The 25,498-nt window shown below is 47.9% G+C and overlaps 1 protein-coding gene across 1 annotated transcript; it reads left to right on the forward strand.

Annotated features, from left to right (window-relative positions):
- Window positions 1-890: 890 nt before the first annotated feature.
- Window positions 891-20,168, forward strand: LOC114661654 (proline-rich transmembrane protein 2-like). Its single transcript, XM_028814810.2, has 4 exons — window positions 891-1,335; window positions 6,152-6,873; window positions 12,825-12,957; window positions 19,640-20,168. The coding sequence occupies exons 2-4, from the start codon at window positions 6,376-6,378 to the stop codon at window positions 19,648-19,650; spliced, it is 642 nt and encodes a 213-aa protein (XP_028670643.1). The 5' UTR covers window positions 891-1,335; window positions 6,152-6,375; the 3' UTR covers window positions 19,651-20,168.
- The last annotated feature ends 5,330 nt before the right edge of the window (window positions 20,169-25,498 follow it).

Consider the following 25,498-nt stretch of genomic DNA (forward strand, 5'->3'; position numbering starts at 1 on the left):
GAGTGCAGGGGAGGGCACAGGGATGGTGGAGACCCCTCTAGCCGTCTCCTAGCAACATCAGAGTAGAGCTAGAGAGATAAGAAGTGCAAGGCACTATATATAGAAAGGGAAAGTAATCAAACACAAAAAAAGGCAGGAAAAGCGCTAGATAACCGACAGACAATTAGATGGATAGATGGGTGTGAAAGGCACTATACAATACACACAGATAGAGAGATAGATAAAAAGGCGCTATATAATAAATAAATATGAAAGGCAACATATAGATACCAAATGAACTATATGAGAGATAGATATGTGAAAGGCACTATATAAGAGATAGATAGATAGATAGATAGATAGATAGATAGATAGATAGATAGATAAAAAGGCGCTATAAAATAAATAAATGTGAAAGGCAACATATAGATACCAAATTAACTATATGATAGATAGATATGTGAAAGGCACTATATAAGAGATAGATGAAAAAGGCGCTATATAATAAATAGATATGAAAGGCAATATATAATATAGATACCAAATGAACTATATGATAGATAGATAGATAGATAGATATGTGAACGGCATTATATAATAGACAGGTGTACAAGGCAGTATATGAAATGCATAGAGAGATAATGTGAAAGACACTATATAATAGATAGATAAAATAGGCACTCGATAGATATATGAATAGATTATATAGTGCCTTGTGGATAGACAGATGAAAAGGCGCTATATAATAAATAGATATGAAGGCACAATATAATATAGATACAAAATGAACTAAAGAGTCGTGAAAGGCGCTATATAACTGATCGCTAGTTAGTATCGGCTGTGTCGCTGGAAGCGGGCGGGCGGGTGTGCGGAGTGCGTCTCTCTCTCTCTCTCTCTCTCTCTCTTTCTGTGTTCTGGGGGAGGGGACGGGGGGTCTCCGCATCAGCACGGCAGCAGTACCGCCGATCCCGTTTGACGCCGCCTGCTTGTTTGTCCCTGAAGCGCCTCTCTCCCCTCCTCTCCTCTCCTCTCCTCCTCTTCTCTTTTCTGCTCTGCTCCGCTCTGCCCTGCGCTTCTTTTCTGCGCTCTTCTTTTTCTGCCCTGCCTTATTTTTTTCTTTCTTCATTTCTCAGATTTTTTCCTTCGTTCGGTTTTCTCCTGATTCATTTTCCGCTCCTTATTACGTTGCAGAAGAGAGCCGCCTGCTCGAGAAGAGGCGAGTCGCAGACGGACGGAGCAGCTCGAGCCTGGGATTACAAATCACACAAACCGCAGCCTCAGTAATAAAACTAGCAGCCCCGTACGCCGAGACACGCAGAGGGGCGTTCATCAGAACTGGCGAGCAGCTGGCGGAAGGTAAGCCTGTCCCTGTCCCTGTCCCTGTCCCCGTCCCTCTTCTTACAGCATGCATAGGTAATGAGGGGAGCTGTCTGAGAATGTTGCAAAATGTCAAGCACGTGTCTCACGCATGTTCACCGGGGCGACACGCAAGAAGCTCAGTGCGGGTGAACCCATGAAGCACGTGCCGCCGTGAATGTTTATCACGCAACTTCCATTGTGTGGCGTTTTGTTTTCATCGTTTAACGTGCGGAGCAGGCGTGTGTGAGTGGGAGAAACGCGCACCTCTCTGTCTGTCATATAGCGCCTTTTGGGACTCTCTCTCTCTTTCTCTTATATGGTGCCTTCTTTATTTATGTGGCTATGAATTTCACGGCAGACGTGTGCCAGCTGCTCCTCTCATTTCTGCACACTTTGCACTCCTGGTGCCGACTCGCTGCCCTCCCTCCTCTCCTCCGCTGTGCCCCCCGGGCAGACCCAGCTGTAAGGAGCTTTAATTAACGGGCTGCGGTTTGACTGCTCTGGCACTTTTACCGACAGCTCGATCGTCCGTTGGACGCTCCCCGTTTCCATTCGGGTGGGTGTCAGTCGCCCCACCTGCCCGCCCGAAGACGCTGTCGCCGAGGCGCTGCCTTGGCTGCGGGACACTTGCCGTGTCGTTTCGGCGCGGTCATGTATCCCGGTGCCGTCACATCTGTCACCCCCAGGGTCGCTCCATTTGATCTCGGGACACCCCATCCTTACTCTGCCAGGTTTACTCTGTGCGGTTGTGGCAGAAACCAAGGTGACCAGAACGGAGCAGTCCCATTACAAACTGGTCACAGCTGGTGCTTAGAGTGGGAATGTAAAGGCGAGGGGGCGGTCAGAGGGCGAGAGGACTGGGACCCCCAGAAAAAAAAGACAAAATATGTCACAAGTTTTGGACATGGGGCACATATTCTGACATGGTGGGTGGCAGCACTGGGATGAAAAACGAGCGGTGACGTCAACCCGGGACTGACAGCCTTGGGAGCTTTGAGGGGTCTTGAGACGGTGGAGAAATTCTCTCGGTGTCGTCATTTGTCTCTGTCACGCTGTCACTTTTCCCTTCTGTCAGCCTGTCTGATTTACTTTCTCTGTCGATGTCCCTCATGGAATGAAAATGAAAATGGATTAGAGAAACACAAAGCGGCCCTGCAGCCCACCCATTACCAGCTGAGACCCCCTCAGAGATTTCATCCCCCAGAAAAGACGAAATCAGAGGGGATTAGAAATCGAGCAGGTCACAGCGGACGGCTTGTCATGTAAAGCGACAACATGTCACATCAGCGTGGAGTCTTCGACGTCTCACTTCCAACTGGGAAGGTTTAAAGCGCCGTAAACAGATTGAAGTAAGAACACCGCGACAAGGCCACCCGATCTGCTTCGGGGTCGTGAGGGACATGAGGATGAGGGTGCGAGTCCAGACACACCCGTCCATCAATCTGCAGTGGACATCTGGGGAGGAAACTCGGAAAGAACGCTGAAGCCAAGAAGCTAAACGCTGCGCCACCACGCCGCACGGGTCAGAACGAAAGGGACACCCCATAAACACAAGGCGTCAGCTCACAAATGGCACCATTGGGGGCCGTGAAGTGCACCCCCCCAAAAAAAAAAACAAAAAAACAACGGAGCGATGGAGATTCTCATCATATTTAAAGAAACAATTCACTGAATATATGCTAAGGTGATCTACATCAATTAATATTATTATTATTATTATTATTATTTATGCTGATACAACAACTACTACTTCTACTGCTAATAATAATAATACAAATTATTTTTTGTGAGAACATTATTGACTTCAACAACCCAGGAGATGTTGATTAGAAATAATTTTCTTAATAATAAATTTGATGATAGAAGAAAATATTAAAAGTATCATTAATGACAAAAATTTAAAGTAATAATCTCATTGGGAAAAAAACATCTGTCTGTTATATAGTGCCTTTCAACTATCTATCTATGTAACCCTAGCAACTGTACTAAATACTGGGTATCTGATAAAGGACAGCAATCTAATCCTGCCGACTACGCCAATATAGCTGTCTATCTAGCATATTGCACCTTTCCTATCTATCTATCTATCTATCTATCTATCTATCTATCTATCTATCTATCTATCTATCTATCTATCTATCTATCTATCTATCTATTAATAATGGCTTATCTATCTATCTATCTATCTATCTATCTATCTATCTATCTATCTATCTATCTATCTATCTATCTATCTATCTATCTATCTATCTATCTATTATCTTGTCAGCTACTCCAAATTCTCTCTTGTATTTGTCCATCTATCGGTGTTTTCTATTTTGTCATTTCTATCTCTCTCTCTGTTTGGTTCCACCTTTCTTGCTGATGCATTGGTTCCGATTGTTTTGTGATTCTGCGGAATTAGGAAATTCACTAGGGACCCTTTTGTGTTGTGCATTATTCATTTCAAGATAAAGGATATGAGATCTGAAGTGCTTTCGCCATGTTAAGTCTCTGTGGTATGATGAGAAATGAAAATGGACGAGAAAAGATGAAAAATAGAAACTAAGTGATGGCATAAAATGATGAAAGGAAGAAACGCAAGACCTGGTGCACTGGGTGTGTGCGCGCGTGTCTTATCTTTCAAATCTTTCTATCTATCTGTCTAATAATTGTATGGTGTCTGTCTATCTAACACTCATAACCTTCAAAGTGTGAAGTGCTGATGCTATCAAACTGATTCCATTTGATGTAAAGCCAAGATACCAAACAACACCCCCCCCCCCCCCCCCCGCCCCACCGATCCCCATCACCACCACCACCAGTCCCCCTCCTCCATCTTTAGTGAGTTAAGGTGGTCCGGAGTCTCAGGAAAACAACAGACATTTAGACAAGAAAATCCCAAATTGATGAGCCTTACAGATAAACACAAACATATAAAACTGACAGAGAGACAGAGACTGAGAGACGTGCAGGACTCGGCATTACAGCCTTTAAAAAGTTAACATTTTTTATAATTTAAAAGAGTCTTTAATGACATTTATGTTACAATTAAGTTAATTTAACAGTCATCAGTATGGAAACATTTACACGTTTTAGTCTTTTCTACTCACATTTTACTACTAGAAACTAAAAGTGTATTATCTGTAGAAAACAAAGAAATTATTAATACCCCAAATTTCATTAAATATGTCTATTAGAATACTTACTACTTACTTTATAATATGGAAATTCAGCTTTCAATCTCCTGTGAATGAGAACCTTAAACATTAATAAGTAAAGACAGACAGATAGATAGAATTTGGTGTAGTAGGCAGGATTAGATAGATAGATAGATAGATAGATAGATAGATAGATAGATAGATAGATAGATAGATAGATAGATAGATAGATAGAGTGAAAGGCACTATAGATAGATAGATAGATAGATAGATAGATAGATAGATAGATAGATAGAGTGAAAGGCACTATAGATAAATAGATAGATAGATAGATAGATAGATAGATAGATAGATAGATAGATAGATAGATAGATAGATAGATAGATAGATAGATAGATAGATAGAGTGAAAGGCACTATAGATAGATAGATAGATAGATAGATAGATAGATAGATAGATAGATAGATAGATAGAGTGAAAGGCACTATAGATAGATAGATAGATAGATAGATAGATAGATAGATAGATAGATAGATAGATAGATAGATAGATAGATAGATAGAGTGAAAGGCACTATAGATAGATAGATAGATAGATAGATAGATAGATAGATAGATAGATAGATAGATAGATAGAGTGAAAGGCACTATAGATAGATAGATAGATAGATAGATAGATAGATAGATAGATAGATAGATAGATAGATAGATAGAGTGAAAGGCACTATAGATAGATAGATAGATAGATAGATAGATAGATAGATAGATAGATAGATAGATAGATAGATAGATAGATAGATAGATAGATAGAGAGAAAGGCACTATAGATAGATAGATAGATAGATAGATAGATAGATAGATAGATAGATAGATAGATAGATAGATAGATAGATAGATAGATAGATAGAGTGAAAGGCACTATAGATAGATAGATAGATAGATAGATAGATAGATAGATAGATAGATAGATAGATAGATAGATAGATAGATAGATAGATAGAGTGAAAGGCACTATAGATAGATAGATAGATAGATAGATAGATAGATAGATAGATAGATAGATAGATAGATAGATAGATAGAGTGAAAGGCACTATAGATAGATAGATAGATAGATAGATAGATAGATAGATAGATAGAGTGAAAGGCACTATAGATAGATAGATAGATAGATAGATAGATAGATAGATAGATAGATAGATAGATAGATAGATAGATAGATAGAGTGAAAGGCACTATAGATAGATAGATAGATAGATAGATAGATAGATAGATAGATAGATAGATAGATAGATAGATAGATAGATAGATAGATAGATAGATAAATAGATAGATTCAAAGGCACAGATGGTACTTTGTTTGTCCCAAGAGGTCGACATTTTTTTTTTTCCACGTAATATTCTAAGAAACAGCAGAAGCCCCCCCCCATTATTATATCCCCACCCCAAAGAATTTCTCAAACTGACCTCCAGCAGTTCCCATTAATGGCAGTCCCGACCCCCCCAGATGGACCCATTCCTAAACAAGCACATTCACCCGCCTGACAAACAGGTGAGCCCCTTTCATTTGCACAGACAGCAGGCTCCCCCTCTCCCCCCAAACTTTCTCCTTCCTCACACACCATTCTTCTTCTTCTTTTTCTTCTTCTTATTCTTATTTTTTTGTTCCACCACAGGACGTCGCCTCTCCTTGTACAGCTGACTAACGGCTGGACAGCATGGCTTCCCATTAGCACCTACACTTGAAGACAGTTGTGTGCGGCTCAGTGGGCTCCATGGCTCACCACTGATTCCAGGCATTGTAACAGAAGGCCACCAGCAGGAGCGCCAAGCACAGTGCCAACCAAGCAGCCCCCTTTGATTTCTGAATTCCAGCCAGTGCCCAGCAGAGCCAGCAGCCATGGCTCTGAACACGGAGAACAGCCCCTCGCTCACCAACAGCAGCGCCCCCAGTGCTGTGCCTGAGCCACAGCAGGAGCCGCCGGCCCCTGAAAGCACACCCACACCTGCAGATGGCCCCAGCATCCCCGAAGCACCCCAGGAGCTGCAGGAGGTGACTGTGGTGGACGAAAAGCGGGTGGAGAACGGTAACGGAGTGGTGGTCGTCCAATCTGCCGGCAGCATCAGTGACCTGCACGCCACCCCTGATGCCAAACGCCGACAGCTGAAGGAGCCTCGCGGTGGGCGCCCCCGGGTGGGCAGCAAATCGGGCTCCATGTCTCACCTCCCCAGTGTGGGGACCAATTCACCACGGTCCAGCCTGTGTCGCCAGCCTTCCACGGCCACCAATAGCGCCATGGACGGGGAGAAGCCCCGGGACTACCTCATCTTGGCCGTCCTGTCCTGCTTCTGCCCCATTTGGCCAATCAATATTGTGGCCTTCGTCTACTCTGTGATGGTAAGTGTGTTGTCGAGGGGTGGTCACGCCAGGTAGGGCTGGAGATATACGTGGGCACTGTGGTCTACAGATCAAACCTCACAAGTCAGGAGGTGGTCAGAAGTGGTGTTTAAAAGCAGGATGTGGCTCCACATGGCGCTGCTATCAGGCTTCTGCGGCTTCTCCACCACAAGCTATGGATTGTGCCTGAGGAGGGAGGAAGTGTGGCGGGGGGGTTTGGGGGGTTTGGGGGGGGGTGTAGGAGGGAGGACGAGAGGCAGCGTAATGACCTGGCAAACTGACAAAACATCTCTGAGCCTGCAGAAAAGAGAAAGAAAGATCTGGGCTCACTGCCATGTTATCTGGTCAGGAGCTGTCCAGCATTTGAGAGGCTGAAAGGAACCCTGGAGGCTCTTTTTATCTTCATCTTCAACCGCCATCGTGGTGGGTTTAAGTCAGGAGATGTCCAGGACGTCCTGAAATCTCTAAAGCTGCAGCCTTTAAAGCCCCTGTTGAGCTCCAGCAGCCTCACGGGTGGAGACCCTCCTATTGAATAGTGAACACGGTCTCACTGTCCAGCTCATCATAGCTGCTCCACTGGTCCATTTGTCCCACTCACTGGTGGCCTCTGTCCAGCTCAGTGCTGGACTCACTGGTGGATTCAGCTCGGCTCTAAATGCTCTGCCTTCATCACTGGACATTTGGTTGAAAAGATCCTGTATGGTCCAGCCATCTTGTAGATGGACTCTGTCACACTCATCCGGTCACTCCGGCCTACTCCCTTACACTGTTTGCTGCTTTGGTGGAAGCGATTGTCTAAATCCTCGGCCACCACAGCTGACCAGCAGCTCTCCAGCAATGCATCGGTCACTTCGGTGGTGGATTCTTTCCTCCTGAGCTCACCTCACTGACGCGTTTGGTTCAATGTTAAATTTGCTGACATCACTTTGGTTTAGCCGCCCTGAAGTCCTAATTCTGATTGTTTGGTTCATATCCAGTGTTTTGATTGGACAAAGTCATTTCAGATGAGTCGGATATCATTTTGGACAAGTCCCTGCCCTGAATCTGCCCCACATGTGCACAATGAAATTCATCAGACAGATGCGACCTAACACACCACCATGAACACCAACAGCATGCCGGCTCCTGTAATACTTCACGTTGTTCTCGTGCAGGACAGAGCAGGATGGGGAGAGAAACAGAAAATGAAAAATTGTCCCTGCTGTTTATCAGTTGCAGATCTGTAAGTAGAGAGACCTGCGGGTGGGAGACAGGAGACACGGGGCAGGCAGCATTGAGGCGTGCTGAGGATCGACAATCTCGGAATGTAAAGCGGGACGTTTGATTACTTACAGTATGCCAGCATTGGGACACAAGATTCTCTCAGAAACACATATGTGCCTCAAGGGCTCCAACTCCATTTGGAAACGCCTAGGAATTAGGAAGTTCTGTCTGGATGTAGGGAAAGAGCTGAGATGAAGAGCAATGGAAGCTTCTACCTACCTCTCATCTGTGGTCAGGAGCTTCGGTAGAACGAGAAGGAGATCCTGGATACAAGCAGCGTTAGAGACAAGGCAAGGAGATGCTGCTCCTCCACTTTGAAAGGAGCCAGGCGTTTAGGATGCCCACTGGACGCCTCCCGGTGGAAGTCTTTCAGCAAACCTGGGGGGCAATTTTAGGACAAACTGGGGGGATTACATATTGTAATTACATACACGCCAGTATCCCCTCCCAGAGGACAGGATAAATGTGGGCATCTCTGATTGGACTACCGCCCCCCCTGAGACTCAGACCGGATGGACGTCTGGCTTTAGTCTTTCCTCCGCTCCTTCATTGCTTTGGTGCTCCCATCCATCCTGGTGTTTTGCTGCATAGACAGTGAGTGCAAATTCCAACCCAAATCGAGGTCGAGCGTTCAAACGCAGGTCACAGTCAAGTCACATTGGGCTTAGTGGAACATACCAAAGTGGTCTAAACCTGACCTGGAAAGTTCACATTCAATATGTTTTTTTACGCTGTTCCCACTTTCCAGAAGTTATCAGTTCTGTTTGACGTATGGGTGACAAAATCAGAATTGAGCTGCAGTCTGATGTTAGCCTAAGTGCGCTGGCATCAGATCTGACCAGCATGTGATGGAGGGAGTGCTAATGTAATCTGAGCCACCTCATTGATGGGCCCAGTCAACAGTTCTATCATTGGACTGTCCAGTCCATCTGTTCCATGCTAGATTCTTATCTCATAACTGGTGGACTCCATCCATCTCAGCACTGGACAAAGTTCAGCTCCCTGTTGGATTCACCTCAAAAAATGCTCCGGCATGATCTCTGACATCAGGAGCTGTCCAACGGGGAAACTCCTAATGTCATCTGAGCACCTAATGGATGGACTTAGTCACGATGAAGTCAGCTCTGTCACACATAGGACTTGGCTGCCCCACACAACCACCCCACACCTGCTCATTGGTGCATTGGTGGACTTAGTTTAGCCCCCTTCCTGGATTGGGCTCAGAAAAAGCCCTGGCGTCAGGAGCTGTCCAACATGCACATGTGTTAAAGTCCGTTGAGCCACCTAATGGGTGGACTCTGTCAGCTCAGCCATTTGACTTCTGATCCATGCATGGTTCTTATCCTACTCAAAATTGTATCTGACCAGCAGCTTTCCAGCATGAATATGGAGTTTGAGCCACCTGATGGGTGGCCCACTCTGGCACACGCATCACTTGATTGTCCATCTCACCTGACCCTCGCTAGGTTCTCATCCCACTCACTGGTGGACTCAGTGCTGGGCTCTGTTTAGCTCACTGGAGATATGGGGGCACATCCGGTCAGGAAAGTGGCCACCGAAGCCCAAATGTAAATTCTAAGCACCCCTCGGATTAACTTTGTCTTATTGAATGGCTAACTCATCTTCTGACTGTCCTGCTCTGTCTTCCTGGCCACTCTGTCCAAGTCAATGATGGGCTCCTTAGTGCTCTTTGATAAGCTCGGGTCTATAAATAGCTGTCCAGTACTCATCGGTTTGAAAGCAGCCCACCCAAAAGCTCCTCCGGTGGGCCCTGTCCTGGTCACTGTGACCTCAGCTTTAAATGAAGCCATTTGTCACTTGCCTGAGAGTCCGAGCTCCATCTCTGATCCTGTCCAGCTCTTATTTATTTATTTAACGTTTCATTCATCTCAGGCTCTGACTGACTGGCCTCTGTCCAGCTGACGTGTCGACCCCTCTGAGGTCCTAAACGCGGAGCTGGCCGAGTGCAGCTCTCCGTCCAGCCCTGCTCTGCCCAGCTGCTCTTAGGTCCTCCTCCACCTCCTGTCCAGCTGTTACACTCCGCCCCCCCCCCCACCCAAGGGACACGGGTTACCTTAGCTTTGTGTTGCGGCGGACGCCCTTCCCCCCACTCTCCTCGACATCAATTATTCAGGATGAATTCCAATTGCAGCAGGAACTTTGTCTCCTAGAAATCAGAAAATCTTTTCAATTATTTACCAATTAAAACACGGCTGTCGCTCTCAGTGGCTGTGGTGGATAGGGGGCCGGAGGCCGGTGACGCTCGGGGTCCTTAATTTGGGCCTTTGTGAACCTCCCGTTTCTACTAAGTCATATGGCCGCTATGCGTCCAGGTAATCAGCTTACTGGATCCACCCGTCTCCCATTACTGGAGCTGACTGCGTTGACTGGTTTGCCTCTCTCGTTTTCTGTTTAGCTGAACTAACTTGTGAGACCAGAGTGTCACCGAGAGTGGTGACCAGTGAGGGTGGGCTCAGCAGTTTGGCCCCAGTCAGCTGTCATGACACGATTTAGTGACTTAAAGGGTGTGGCCCGATCAGAATTAACTGGAAATGCTGCAATTCCCGAGTGATGCTGACCTCCGGCTCTTTAATCTGATTAGCGGCCGCTCCATCTTGTCCGACGGCACAGACATCCATGCTTACGTTACGTGCGTTTAGCAGATGAAACTCGCCGGCTTCTGGAACTCTCTTCCTCCCTGCCAGTTTCCTCTCTGACAGTCTGTCTTGCCTGGCTTGCCTGAGGGGTTCCCTTTATCGGCCCACCATCCACCTGTCCTGCTCCACACCCAGATGTTTCAATAACAAGTCACATATATTTAGATTTGTTGATTGGATGGACATCTTTATCTATGGCGGCTTACAACATTCGGTCCCAGGCTTACTCAGGGTCACACGGTGTCGCTAAGCGGGAGCCCACCCTGAGCATAATGGGCCCAGGGGAGGGAGCAGTCCTGGAATACGGGCACTACAGTAAATACCATCATGGGACGCACTGGCCCAACTGGAAAGTGCCAGTTAATTAAACGAAAGAGAAAGCTGAGCACACAGTCAAACCGAACCCAAGTCGCTAGGAGGCAATGGCGCCACACACTGTGCCACCCTACTGTTAGACTGCAGCACCATTTCTTCACTTCTCGTTTGGAGTTGTCATGGAGTGCTTGTGCCGAATCTTCTGGTCTAGAATTTCAAACTCCACAAACATATTTATTTATTTATTTACTTTTCTATTTCTGTCTGCTTTGTGCCGAGCTCAGCTCATCCCACTCACACCATCTGGACGAGATACCAGCTTGTAGGTAACCAATCAATCCACGCACAGGCTGAAGGGTCCCCCGCCATTGGGAAAATTTGTCACGTTGGAGCCCTCTTGGTGGTTCGAGATTTGGCAGGAGAATGGAAGTGTGGGTAGAACTTCACTCAGAATTAGGCGTTAAATGGTGGCAGGCAGTGTGGCGCAGTGGTTAGGATTGGGGGCTCAGGTCCTGCTGCTGACACTGTGAGACCCTCAACAAATTCACTTCACCTGCCTGTGGGATCCTGAGTAGCCCACCTCACAACTGCCATCTTAGAAGACTGGAGAAATCGCCACTCTGTCCGCTCACCAACTCTCGGGACACTCCCAGACAGTAGCCATACCACCTGCGCTGTGTCACTTCTGAATGTTGTGAAAAGGGTTTGGTGTCGAGGACAGGCTTAGAGTTGCATGCTGAGAAGATCAGAGGGGGCACGAAGGTCAAAATTAGAAATCCCACCAAAATCAAAGGTCCAAACCACAAATGGCAGCCATACAACCCATGCTGTGTCACTTCTAAATTTAATTAAGAGGTCCAAATGTCAAGAATGGGGGCTACAGTTGCATGCCAAGACCACCCACCAAAATCAAGGGTCCAAACCTAAATACTCTGACATCAGATCTGACCAGCATGTGACGGAGGAAGTGCTAATGTCACCTGAGCACCTCATGGATGGGCCCAGTCATCAGCTCTATCATTGGACTGTCCAGTCCATCTGCTCCATGCTAGGATCTCATCCTGCTAACTGGTGGACTCCATCCATCTCAGCACTGGACAAAGTTCAGCTCTCTGATGGATTCACCTCAAAAAATGCTCTGGCATGGCCTCTGACATCAGGAGCTGTCCAGCATGGACTTGGCTGAAAACAACTGGGAAACTCCTAATGTCACCTCCCCCAAATGGCGGCCATATTGCCTACACTTCAGAACAGGTAATTCACTTCAAGCTAAGCATGTTAGACCGCGACCATCATTTGGATGGGAGAGCATTGAGGAGAAGCTAGGGTTGCTGCTGAAGGAGATGTTGGTGAGGCCAGCAGGGGGCGCTCACCCTTGGGAGGATCCCAATGCCCTCGTGAGGGGATGCTGTCCTTCAGATGAGCTGCTTGCACTCTGTGCTTATTAAAGATCTATGAGGGTCCTTCAAAAACAGCAGGGCTAAATTGCCCACCCTGACCTTATCCATTCTGGCCCCCTAATCAGCCCCTGTCACCCCTCCACCACCTGATAGCAAATGTGTGGTGAACCTGCTGCCACAACAATGGCTGCCGTTGCATCGTGCTGGTGGTTGAGGTGGCTCCCCAGGTTAGAGAGGTGCTGTATAAATGTCACTTATTGTTATTATTATTATTCCATTTGGATCACTGACGGACATGTTGTCGCTCTTCCCTCAGTCTCGGAACAGCTTCCAGCAGGGAGATGTGGATGGAGCGAGGCGCCTGGGTCGTGTGGCGAAGCTGCTGAGCATCGTGGCGCTGGTGGGTGGAGTCCTGATCATCGCAATGTCCTGCATTATCAACTGGGGCAGTAAGTATGGTGACCACACCCACTGACGTTGTGCGTTGGCCCCGCCCCCTGACGTGTACCCTCTCCGCTTGTCTGTCTCATCTCCTCTTTCTCTCCCTGATTGTCTGCCCTGCTCTTGGTACCTTGTGCTCTCTGTACTCTTTTTTAATTCTTTCATTTTATTTCTTCCTACTTGCTTTGTCTGCGCTCCTAACAATAAAGCGGTGCCGACGCGGTTCTTCAGAGCGATGTGACAGGGAAACCAGCTTTGCTTCCCATAAGGACCTTCCACACCAAGGATTCTTTTATGTCTTTATTCAGACCCTTAACAAATAGCCACAAATAGATGATAACTCAATTTAGAAATGCCACTCAGTTTCCGAATTCCTCGCTGCACACCGGCTCAGTTCAGGGTCTGGTGATCTGTTAGCAAAGTGCGTCTCGACTGCCCATTGGCGCCCACCCTGTCCCAACCAGTGGCATCATTGTGGGGGATTTAGGGTCTTTAGCACCTGATCTTCGAGAGACCCCCCTGTTCAACATGCGTATGCCTAAAGCCCACGATCTCCTATGGACCTCCCATTACCCTTCTGAAAATAGCTGCAGAAAACACGAAAACTCCCGTCGTTGAGCCCAAACCCCCAAAAAATGCAGAAGATGGCGACCCCCCTGGTCCCAACCACATAGACACCCCCAAGTTTAATCCTACTGCTCCTAATTCACGTGTAGCACGCAGTGCACTACAAGGCCTCACATTCATGTGCACGCTGTGAACAATGGACAAAAAATACATAAAGACTTTTGGAAACAAAAATGAAACAATAAAAGAAGATTAGCTTTAAAACGATAAACCGCAAAAATGTTACCGTGAAACGGAATGCGAAGTAAATCCCGCCCACTTCTCTGAACGCCGTTGTTTGTGTCAGACTCCGTGCAGACTTGTGGGACTTTTAACGGACTTCGGCTGTGACTGACGCCTGAAACAGAAGTTTAGAAAACGGCAAAATCCGAACATACATACAGCGGGACGCATGTGCACCGACCTGCCATAAACTCTGGGGGGGCCACAATATGAAGATTATACTCCAGCAATAAAACTTCAACACACGGAAAACAAACTGGAGTCGAATAAGAGGCACGGGCCTGGCAACGTCTGGCTGCGCACTTTAAACGCAATGCGACAAGAAGGATTTCAGTCGAAGTCCAAGCGTCTCTTTCGCGTTAAAACTCCGCAAGTGCCGTCCTCGGACGTTCAGCACCGCCAATCAGCGCGTTTACACGCACACGCATAATCCGGTTACGGTGAATAACCCGGAAATCTCATCTCCAATTAATGTGCGTTTACATCTTCTAGTAATTCCAGAGTTCGCCTTTGTCGAAACGTTCTGACGTCATTAAACTGCGCCAAAAATAAAAAGTTCAAGGTCATCATCGGCCACCGTAAATCTGACAATGACGCCTGTGATTATTTTTCCTATATTTTATTAATTAGTTTAGTTAGAATTAAATATTTAAATGTTTCTGTTACTGGTTGGCACGCAGCAAATTCTGAGCCCTGAAAATGACCGACACACCGGTACGTGTGCTTCATGCCGTTCACTCAGGGCTGATCCATCTTACTAACTGAAGGTTGTAAACCGGATATGGACGCAGGGCGCTGGGCGCTGGGCACAGAAAACACAGAAACGAGAAGGTTGTAAACCAGATGTCACGCGCACTGCCGCACTGCAACGAGCCCGCCACCTGTACACTAGACTTGCTCTAATCCACTGTGCCAGTAATGTAGATCACATAACAGTCATTCAGTGTGGCGCCCGCCCCAGAGTCCAGAGTCAAACGCAGCGGCGTCTACAGAGAAAACAAAAACGAGAGGATTCAGCGCATATGTGAATCGCATTACAGTATTACAGTATGGAATCCCCAGACGTCCGGATATGGACGCAGGGCGCAGGGCTGAACTTGCTGTGCTCCACTCTGCCAGCAGTCGGTGTCAGCAAAGGTAACGGGATCACATCTCCACAAAACGAGACCGCTTTACTACAGATATGCTTATGTAATTAAATGACATTTCCCCAGACGCACCCACCCTCCATGATATGTCATCCATCCAGATATCGGACGGAACAGAAACTGATTGCCATTCTTGGATTTCCGATTCGCTGGCGAATCACGGGCTTACTAGTAAGAATAATAACGCCGGTGTCTGCGTCATGTTACACGTTACTGTAAAAAGTAATCAGACTACGCAACACGTGTTACTTCTAACTGGCTACCCTCCTGCTCTCGACTCTGTCCTAACTGAGTTTAGCACTTTACCTTCAGCTCATCAACATAAATGGAGTGATTTCTGAAATATTGAGACAGATTACTTCAGCCAGGAGAGCCCGAACATTTGACTTAGGAAATGTATCTCGTGGATGCTTCTACCCGTAGCTGTTGAATGGGAAGCAAAGATACGTGTAGACTACAAAATCCTCAAGAGTAACCCAGTTAAGGGTTTACGTGGCCTCGGTTAATTCGCGGAGAGATCTCCTGCTGTTCGTGAGGTTTCTCAGAGGTCCATAACCCAATTATTCTCTAACCGGACATCAGGTTTCTGTGACTAACACGCTAAGTGACTTGATGATTCGACTGCACATTCGCTCCTTCTCTTTGTTGCGCTAAAAACGTTCTCCAGAGCTAGAAGAACCAACATCATTCATTGGATAATAATATTGTTATCTGCATGTTACAAGTAATCATTACACTTTGATTTCTTTGAATATTTGATGATATTAGAAAGTCAGTTTAGGCTGAAATATCATTTACACAATTACAATTTATGGGATTTCAAACTTAAAAAAAGAAATTATAATAATGCTGTCACCACTGCATCTCAGGCTGGTGAGTTAAATACGCAGCATGTTTTATTATTCAAGTGTGATTTTTTTTCCCATTTGTCACATAGACCCAAATCTTTTTACAAAACTGTGAAATACAAAAAACAAACAAAAAAAAAAAAAAACAGTTCCTCCGTGTTTTATGAAACGTTACTCGTCAGGCGCCATTTTCTGAGAGACACATTCAGCGCTGATGATCCCAAGCATATTTAAGCCCCAGCCATCGTATGCTGATCAGTTTGTCGTGAAGTGGGAGTCTCAAAGAGTTCCAAAGTACTTCTAACAATTCACACTAGAGGGGGATATCACCATCAAACCCCGGCTAGTAATAAGCGCCGCATCCTTATAAAATAAAAGATTTACTCTTCACAATAAAGTATTCCAATCACAGTGAAGCTTTGTGGAGCACAAAGAAATGAAATTGCCGGAAACATGAAGGCAATCCAAATCAAACAGGTCCCAATAGATTCCATAAGTGAAGAACAAACTCAGAGCAGAAAGTCAAAAAAATCGCAATTAACACAAGCAGAGATCCCAGCTCGCTATAGCGCCCTCACAAAGAGCCACCAGCAAGGCCTTCCAGGGTAAAGGGCACTTCCTGGCAGTGATTGGCAGGTGGCCCCGCCTCTTGAGGGCACCACCCACAAAACACATGGAACAAAACCAAAAATTAAAAAAATTAAAATGATAGAAGTGATAGACATAATCAATGTAAATACAAGAATCAAAAATGAACACACTCGAACCCCAGACGTGACACAATTCGCAGACTTCCTGGGCTGTACAGACTCTGATGGCAGCATGAAGCTGATTTTCATGTTTATTTGGACGCATCTGTCTGATAAATTCATTTTTATTAATATTACCGAATCAAGATAGAAACGAACGCCGATACCACGGCCTCGAAAGGCGCACGCGCGGTTCTGCTTCTCTGATGGTCGGCAGTGTGTCGAGGTGGGCTTCTTCTCGTTTTCAATTCCTGCTCCGGTGGTCTCTCCAGGGCCCGGTTTGCACATTTTCTAATCTATTGACCGTTTCTTGACGTACACTGAGAAGGTTCTTTCAGGGCCACCTCGCCGACTGCCCGTGTAGGTGCATTGGGCTGAACAAGGTGCGCACGATGGGGTGGGGGGTCCACTTAGCAGGACACCCCCAGGCTATCCTTCTCAGTGAACGAGCGCAAAAAATACAATCTTGTGTTTTGTTGTAATGTGGCATACACAGAACTCCCCTGAGAATATTCTGCATGAAGCAAACCCTGGGGGCTCCGACATCTTCCGTAACTGATGGGTTTGTGACTGCTGCGAGGGGCGCGCGCTCAGACCTAACACGGGAGGAGCGCGTGCACGCGCATCCCCACCCGCATCACTCCCGAGAATCAACAAAACTTTCTGTCTGACACGCGCACTCCGCCCAATTTATCCGACTACCTGCACAACGTCACGGATTCCCCCGGATTGCCCGAGGAGTAGGCCTATAATTTATTAGCCGAGACCTGACCGCTCGTCACGGCCCACCGCCTAGAAGATCCACGGCGGATCCGCTCGAGCCCAGGGAGGGAGCCGCGCACGAAAGCCTGCAGAGAGTGATGGAGCTGCGGCGCTGCAGAGGCACTGAAGCCTGCCAGCCTCACTTTCCCTATCAATTACCATTTGCATGAGATCGGCATTTTTAACCGTGAAATGACACCGAGGGCACCGAGGATGGATAACGAGCGTGCTTGTGGACCGAGAGGGGCGTGAAAGGGGGAGCGCGTATGTGTAGTTCGTATGTGTGTGTGTCAATAGAAATGCAAGGGTGCAGTCTGACATGGAGGCTCGGGTGGGGGTCAGCAGACGAACCTTTAAAATTAATGAAATGATCTTAGAGTCACAGCCGTACTGTACTGTTAAAACGTGGCTGTAAATTCACAGTCAATTACGGGCGTCTAACTGTATTACTTTCACAGCATTTTGCTTATCATATGACTGTATATTACAATAAAAAAAAGATAGATAGATAGATAGATAGATAGATAGATAGATAGATAGATAGATAGATAGATAGATAGATAGATACTTTATTAATCCCAAGGGGAAATTCACAAATACTCTACAGTGGCGGATTTAGGTGCGGGCGACATGGCCAGACGGCACCAAAATATCCGCGATGGCGATTACAGCCTCAGCCGGTCAGTCCATTAGGGGCGCGCAGTCCGTAAAGTCCTCGTCATGTGCCTGGGGTGGGGGTTTATGGGAACACGTGATCCGGACCCCCGGTTCGTAGAAGTCTAATACTGACGACCCGCTATGGTCACCAAGGAGCGTCACCAAAAACCGTCATTAATGTGACGTGCCATTAAGCTGCTGTTAAAAAGTAGCAAATTCCTCACCTTTTACATGTTCAGGGCAATGGCAGTAATTTAATGTAAATGTGGCGGTGCAACTGTTTGCGCATTTCTTGACGTTTCTTCTTTTTCTCCAAGCTGAGTGGGCGACACACTGCAGACCACAAGACCAGTCACCTTAAATAAACTGGTTGAACGTGTGACGTTGAAATGTCCAGCACAGGTGATTTAGAATACCAGCGACAGCAGGATTACTTCTTACGACTTCTACAAAGTGCCAGCCATTTTGTCAATCCCCCGTTTGGGGCTTGGTGTCAAATAAGATTCGATTTGACTTTCTTTTCCCCTGTTTGTATTATTTTTGTGTGTGTTTTCAACCTTCGCAAAGACATTGAGTGATAAAGTAGACCCAGCAGAATGAGTTCTTCACCTTAACGGTGGATCACGTACTCGAGTGGGAATTAAGAGGAAGGGCGTTTAAGAAGGCAGGAAGCAGAGTTGTATGAATCTGCAGTGAGACACTTTGAGAATCTTTAAGAAGGATCAGGATGAGCTGTCGGGAAGGCTTAGCCATTAGTAATAATAATAATACATTATATATATATATATAATTAGTCAAACAAACGAGCGGCACATGGACCTAATGGTCACCTCTCATCGGTCAGAGGTTTTTATGGCACAACTGTACTGGCACAAACTCACGCCGATGGTGTAAAATCGTAAAGACATTGCATGCCACGTGCCATTACTGTCGCGCCCTTGGTATATTTTACCGATGTGTGCTGCTGACCAGTCACATGACCGTCACTTTACGGTTCCATTTTTGGTCGCACGCCTAACCTAACGGTAACGACTGATTTACACTCCTACGTTGAGCTGACGCCGTAGCCTCCTCGCGTCCAAACTGACCCTACGCAGACCCCCCCCCCCCCACATCTCTGATTGGCCAGTTTGGTTAAGTACGGCGTTCCTGAAACGCATTTCTATTTGTCTTCTGCTATTGTGAAGTAAACATGGAGCAGATCGAAGAAAGACTTGTTGAGGAGGGTAGAACAGATGTTTTCATGCAAGTCCCAAATACTACAAAGACAATCAGATGGCGGCCAGTTTGTGGTGCAAAATATTGGGTAACCAGTTTGGGAAGCCGGCGAATGTATGAAAAAGTGAAACAATGTGAGGGGCAAATACAAGGGGAATGTGCAGTGTGGGGAGCGGTGATCCTGCCTAATTTTTAAAGGATCGTTGGCTTTTTTTGCGGGCTACAAACACAGCCGAGTGTCCAGGCGCATGCGCCTCTCGCTTTCAAGGTTCAATGCAGGTTTAAATCCGCCTCGAGGCGCATGCGCGTGTTTGTGCACTATGACCCGGCAACCCGCCTCGGCTCGATGCTTCACGTCCCCTAGCCAAGATGTGACAAGTCTCCGTTGGATGTTGATATGTCGTTCTGCGTGCTGCCCTCTCTGACTTCGCCTTCTCTCCATCTTTTCTTCTTTTCCAGTCTTGTCGTGAGATGATCCCCAGCGCTCTTCAGATCGAACCCCCGTCCTCCTCTGTGCCCCACCCCACCCCAGATCCAGCCTGTCACCAATCACTGACTCATCCTCGTCATCCCGACCCACGGCCGGCCAATGGACACGACTTGCGGTACCTAAACCGATGGGACCCCGAACCTCACAACAGGAGTCAAAGGAACGGCCGCAGCAAAGCGGAGGTAAAGGGTCGGCACCTTGTTAACCGATCGCTCCCCCAATTCCATTTTAAAAGGATCAGCTCACCCTTTTCTTTTTTTTTTCTACACGATGCTTCTGGTGGATCATTTTTGAAAGTGACTGAATTTCGAGTAACTTGTATTTTTTTACCATCGATCCATCCTCTTTCCCCCGCCTTCGTTTTTGTCGCTCTATTTTGCGCCCAGTGGCCCGTGACGTCTCTTTCTTGCCCGTTTCCACTCGCTGCAGCACAACGCTATGCCCAGCCGTGGCTCTTACCCCTTGCATGCCCGCCCCAATGCCACTCGAGCCCTCCTGCCCGTTAGCGTTTTGACCTCATTAGCCGACTGTGGAAAAGAAAAGCGAGAAGCGACGGCATGTTAGCTTTGCCTTTTCGGACCCTTTCCTTCAACCGCGACTTGCAAGTGCCAATTTCAACTCTAGAGGGCGCACCCACTTCTCAGATGGGGGGCGCCCTGTTTGATCGAATTCACAAAACACTGAGACGGGGGTGCCCATTGGGGGGGGGGGGGGGGTCTTCATTTGAGCCCACGTACTCAAAAGTCAAATTGGAGGAATCTACAACTGAAAAATGTAGCGCAATGAGCTGCCAACTCCGGGAGACGACTGAGGGACTGTAAAAGCACACGGACACCTACAGCCCCACGAGGTGCCAAGTCCTCTCCCGTTGCGTTGGCTCTCTCTGCTTCCATTGATTATATAAATCCTTATAGCCCCCCTAACTCCCTGTGCCCTGGAATGCCCCAAGGTCGAGAGACCAGAACTTCCAGACAACTGGGGCTGTGAGCAAAATGGTCTCATGATGTTTACAACGCAACCCCAGACAAGTTCAGTTCATGCACTCACCGCAGGCTGAAACCCCCTCCCATGCCCCCCCCCCCCCAACAAAAAAAAACCAGACTGACCGCACCGGGCTAGCACACACAACCGCGCACGCGCCTATGGACACGCCGACTCACGCGGCCACCGTGAGACCCTGTCGTCCAGCACGTCTCATCCCGAGACTGGAGGGCACCCTAGCGGTCTCCTGAATGTAGGGCGGGCCGTCGACTCCAGTTCTCACGCACGCGCAGAGAACGCGCGCACAGATAGCGACAACACGTTTTTGCGCGCCATCGGTTTCAACTGATATACCGGCATGCAACACGCGCACGTTCGTGCCACTGGGAATCCTAGTCAAGCACACTGACTTGAGGGGCAGACGCACAGCCAGCTTTTGAGGTGGGCTCTCAATGGGATGGACATAATGGCAACGTTTCTTTTTAGAAGCCAGGGAGGTCTCCTTGGGAAGGAGCCCAGCATCTTCCTCTTCATCGTTTGGAATGAACGCCGAACAGACGGACTGACGTTTTTTTAATGCCACAACAAAAGTTTACACATTTCTGTTTGTCTGAGCACTAGTTAAACCGCCAGTCATGATGGCCTTGTGCCAATGGCTGAAAAAAACAAAAACACTCCATCATCTCCAGTATTATGATGCCTGACCAAAGCTTTGGATGGACTGACCTTGTCAAGCAGAGCTGGCTCCAAGCTAGCAGTCGCCAAGTCAACCCAAATGAAACCAGACCGAGGGTGGCGGGTCGTGCCAGGCGAGCAAAAAAACTGGTCCGCCACCTTTGAATGGCTTCACCTCTACGGATGCTCCTACTTGATCTTCACAGAACTTTTGAGTTGCTACAGAACTTGAGATCTTTTTGAGCGGCGGCCTGGTGGTTCGAAGAAGCGGGAAAAAGAGAGAAAAAAAAAAATGAACGTACCAAGTGCCTGTTCTTACATGGGGAACTGAGCGGCACATTTCTGAGGGCGGGCATTCCCACTTCCTGGAAACATAAGAGGGTTTTATGGAGACGACTGGGAGGGGGCACAGAAGCTCAGAGGGTCATGGAGGAGGCAAGTGGCCTGGGTGGTGATGATCTGTGCGCCTTCACAGAGGTTCAGGGTGCAGCTCAGAAGTCAGACATGCGCTGAGACTCGGGAGGAATCGTCATCAGGGCCGTCTTAACGCATGGGCACGCTGGGCAGTTGCCTGGGGGCCCCACGTTTTTTACGATGCCTATGTATGCTTCTGTTTTGCTATCAAAACAGGGGTCCCAGTGCTCTACAATGACGCTGTTAAAACGGCCCTGATCGTGATGGCACTCACTTTAGTGTGTTTTTAAACAGTTAGATCAGAGGTGGATATGAAGAGGAGGGATGGTGGCTCCAAGAATGCTAAGAGATGTGCTGGAGGAGAGCAGAGAACATGAGATCAGGGAGAGGAAGGCTTTGTCAGTCCCAGGTGGGGTGAGGTGGCGATAAGCAGGTTCTTACATGGCAATGCCGTGTGAGGTCTGCAGACTGAAACGAGAAAGTAGATGATGAGAAATGTAGTAAGGACAGAGGTGGGTCTGACAGAGTCTCAACATGGGTTCACTAAGGTTTTGAGACCTTGGGGACATCATTGGGTGGACCAGACTTGAGGCACTGAAGGCAGACAACGTGGTTGGCATCCTTAGGGCTATCAAGAATGTTGCTGATGGATATGGTGATGAACAAGACGAAGGCTCAGACCTTGAGAGACATGGCAAAGCTGAGTGGGCACGAGGTGGTTCGGCGGGTGGAGTGAAGTTGGCAGCTGGAGGTGAAATTGAGGGAATGTCGAGATTCCCAAAACGATTTAGTGTGTCCTCGGCCATCAGGAGGAGGTCCACATGTGGGCTTCCTGAGGTGCTGCAGATAACGAAATGACGTTTTTCATGAGTCACTTTGACAGGGCGCTGAGGTTTCTGGGACAATCCGTTATCACACATGGGCCTGCCGGAATCATCTAGAGAAGAAGAAGGGTACTTTCAAACCCACTAAGGTTCTGAGCGCAAGGAGGGTGGGCTGAGGTGGCCCACTTTGAGCTTCTGAGGTTTCCTAAGGTTGAGCAGGAAGTGACCTGCCGTCAGAGATGTGCCGGCCAGTAGAGATGTGCTGAAGATGCCGTGGTCTGCGGCGGTCCCGCCTCAAGTGTCAAAAGCTTCCAACTCAGCGGTGAAGAAGACATTGTTTACAGAAGAGAATCTGTTTACAGACCAGTTCAAAACCGTTTACTGCCAAATCCTTCTGGGCTCGTGCGGCGAGACTCCGAGAGACAGGTGAGTCGGCGGTCGTGGCCCACCGGCCGACGCGCATGACACCCACATTTACTCTTGCATGCTGAAATCACGCATCGCCCAGCCTGTCCACATGTGCAGAAGCTCTGGGATGTTATCTCCACGTGCCACGCCACCCAAAAGCAGGGTCTTCCAAAGGACACGGGGTCCGACCAGAAAGGTCACCCAGGCACATCCCTGTCTTGTGGGTGTGTGTGCCACCCATCGACTGCTCACAGGCCTCACGGCTCCTGGTTTAGGTCAGCCCCCCCCCAAGCCCCCCCCGGAGATGGGCTGACTTTGTAGCACAGGAGCCACGTCGGGGGGGGGGTCTCGACGAGAGCTCACTCCCGAGACTGCTGCTCAACGCCAAGCTCTCGCCTCCCCCTCGCTTCCACGACGGATAACTTTGGAGCCTGTGTGGGCACCAGTGGGCCCAGGACCTCACGACACTCTCGGAAGCCCCTGGGCAGGCGGGGCACCCCACAGGGCGTGATGTGAAGCGTTCGCCTGAATGTACTGAGCCGGAGAGAGAGAGCAGGAGAGCCGGCCGCGGGCCTCAGGGCGCCTTCATTTTGGGTTTTTGCCTGTTTACAACACAACCAACACACTAAGCTCCTTCCGTTCTCAAAGTGGGCAGCCCACCCGGCAGGGCGGCATGGTGGGCTCCTCCCTCTTTGATGGAACGGAGGCTCGAAAGTACAATGTGTTTTATATGATGAAGTATGTAACCGTTTTGCATGTTTTTTAAGGAACAAGTGAATGAAATCATGTAAAAAGCTATGCTGCAAGTTTTTATAAAAATGCACTTACGACGTTGTTCTTCATAATCCGACTCGTTTACTCTTCTTAGTATTACTCTGATGATTGTCCTTATTAATTAATGACAGTATTGCTGTTGTGTACTTTGACTGTTAAAGAACAGAAGAATACTCTCTTTCATGTCTCCTTTCTGTTGCTCGTCCACAGCCTCCTGCAGACTAGAGGGGGCGCCAAAGACGCTTCTCTCTTCGGATCGATGGACACCCCATTAGACCACCTTGAGCTAATCATCCAAAATACTGGGTTACATGCTAAAAGCCTTGGTTAGCAAAGACCACCCCATAGTGCAAAGACTTGATTTTGACATCGGGTGGCGCTGCCGCCTCTCAGTTAGGAGACCCTTCTGGGTTTGCCTCCCGGGTCCTCCCTGGGTGGAGTCTGCATGTTCTCCCCGTGTCTGCGTGGGTTTCTAAAGACATGCAGGATCCTAAATTGTCCCTTGGTATGTGTGTGTGTGTGTGTGCCCTGCGGTGGGCTGGCGCCCTGCCCGGGGTTGGTTGGGATTGGCTCCAGCAAACCCCCATGACCCTGTGTTCGGATTCAGTGGGTTGGAAAATGGATGGATGGATGCAGGATCCTAAATTGTCCCTTTGTGTGTGTGTGTGTGTGTGTGTGTGCCCTGCGGTGGGCTGGCGCCCTGCCCGGGGTTTGTTTCCTGCCTTGCGCCCTGTGTTGGCTGGGATCGGCTCCAGCAGACCCCCATGACCCTGTGTTAGGATGTAGTGGGTTGCACGATGACTGATTTTGCCACCAATCCCCCAATTCTGGACTGCCGTGGCTGTGGATGAGCCCCTCGTTGCACTGCCTTCTCTTCTGTTTCTCTCACTTGATGTTCCGAATGCATTGCCTTGTCACCGGTGGTGTCTGGAGACCACAGGCTGGGGGTCTAGTCGGCCCTGTCATTGGGGGACAGAGGTGACTGACGGGTTAGCAATGGAGGAATAGTCTGAGCCTAGTTTATAGATTGGACCTGACGTTCAGTTTTTGAGGAAGAAGTTCGGGGTCCGGTGCACTGGGAGACCACCTTACTGTCAAAGGCACTGGCCGTCACGGTGCACTCTTAAAAATAAAGGTGTCAAAGTGGTCCTTCAGAGCGAGAGCGGTGCTATAGGGGGAGCAGTTTTGGTTCTTTAAAGGACCACCCATATGAAAGTTCTAGAAAGACCCTTTCAATTGACTTTTTTTTTTTTTTTTTTTTTTTTTTTTTTTTTTTTGTCCAGACTGACCAGTACAAGAAGACCCCAAACCCCCCCCCCCCCCCCCATATGACACGCCCTTTGACCCGTCTTGATGTCTACTTATACAACACACCAGGCTTTTTGGGATTTCCCCCTATTTTTGCCCCTCTAGACCTCGTTTTCAGGTCTGTATGTAGTGCAGGTGATCTCAGCCATACTGTAAAGAGTCAACCAGTAGCAGTCTTCACAGCTTAGGGGTGGTGCGCCCCGATTTGGGATATGAGGGGTCAGAGTTACTCCTTTTGACAATATTGGCACGTGGAGTGGATTGCCGTTGTTCACATTTCTGATATTTGGTCCTCGCCCCTCCGAGAACCCCTCCTAGATGATACAAGCGACCAGCACAGGCGTGTGGGGTGTCGTTTTGGACTATTTCAAGGTCGCCGATTGTAATCTGGTGCTGGTTTTAATTTTTGATCCTTTGTTAGCCCTCTATGGACCTCAAGCAGAA

The sequence above is a fragment of the Erpetoichthys calabaricus genome, chromosome 12 (genome assembly GCF_900747795.2).
Source record: "Erpetoichthys calabaricus chromosome 12, fErpCal1.3, whole genome shotgun sequence".
NCBI classification, from domain to species: domain Eukaryota; kingdom Metazoa; phylum Chordata; class Cladistia; order Polypteriformes; family Polypteridae; genus Erpetoichthys; species Erpetoichthys calabaricus.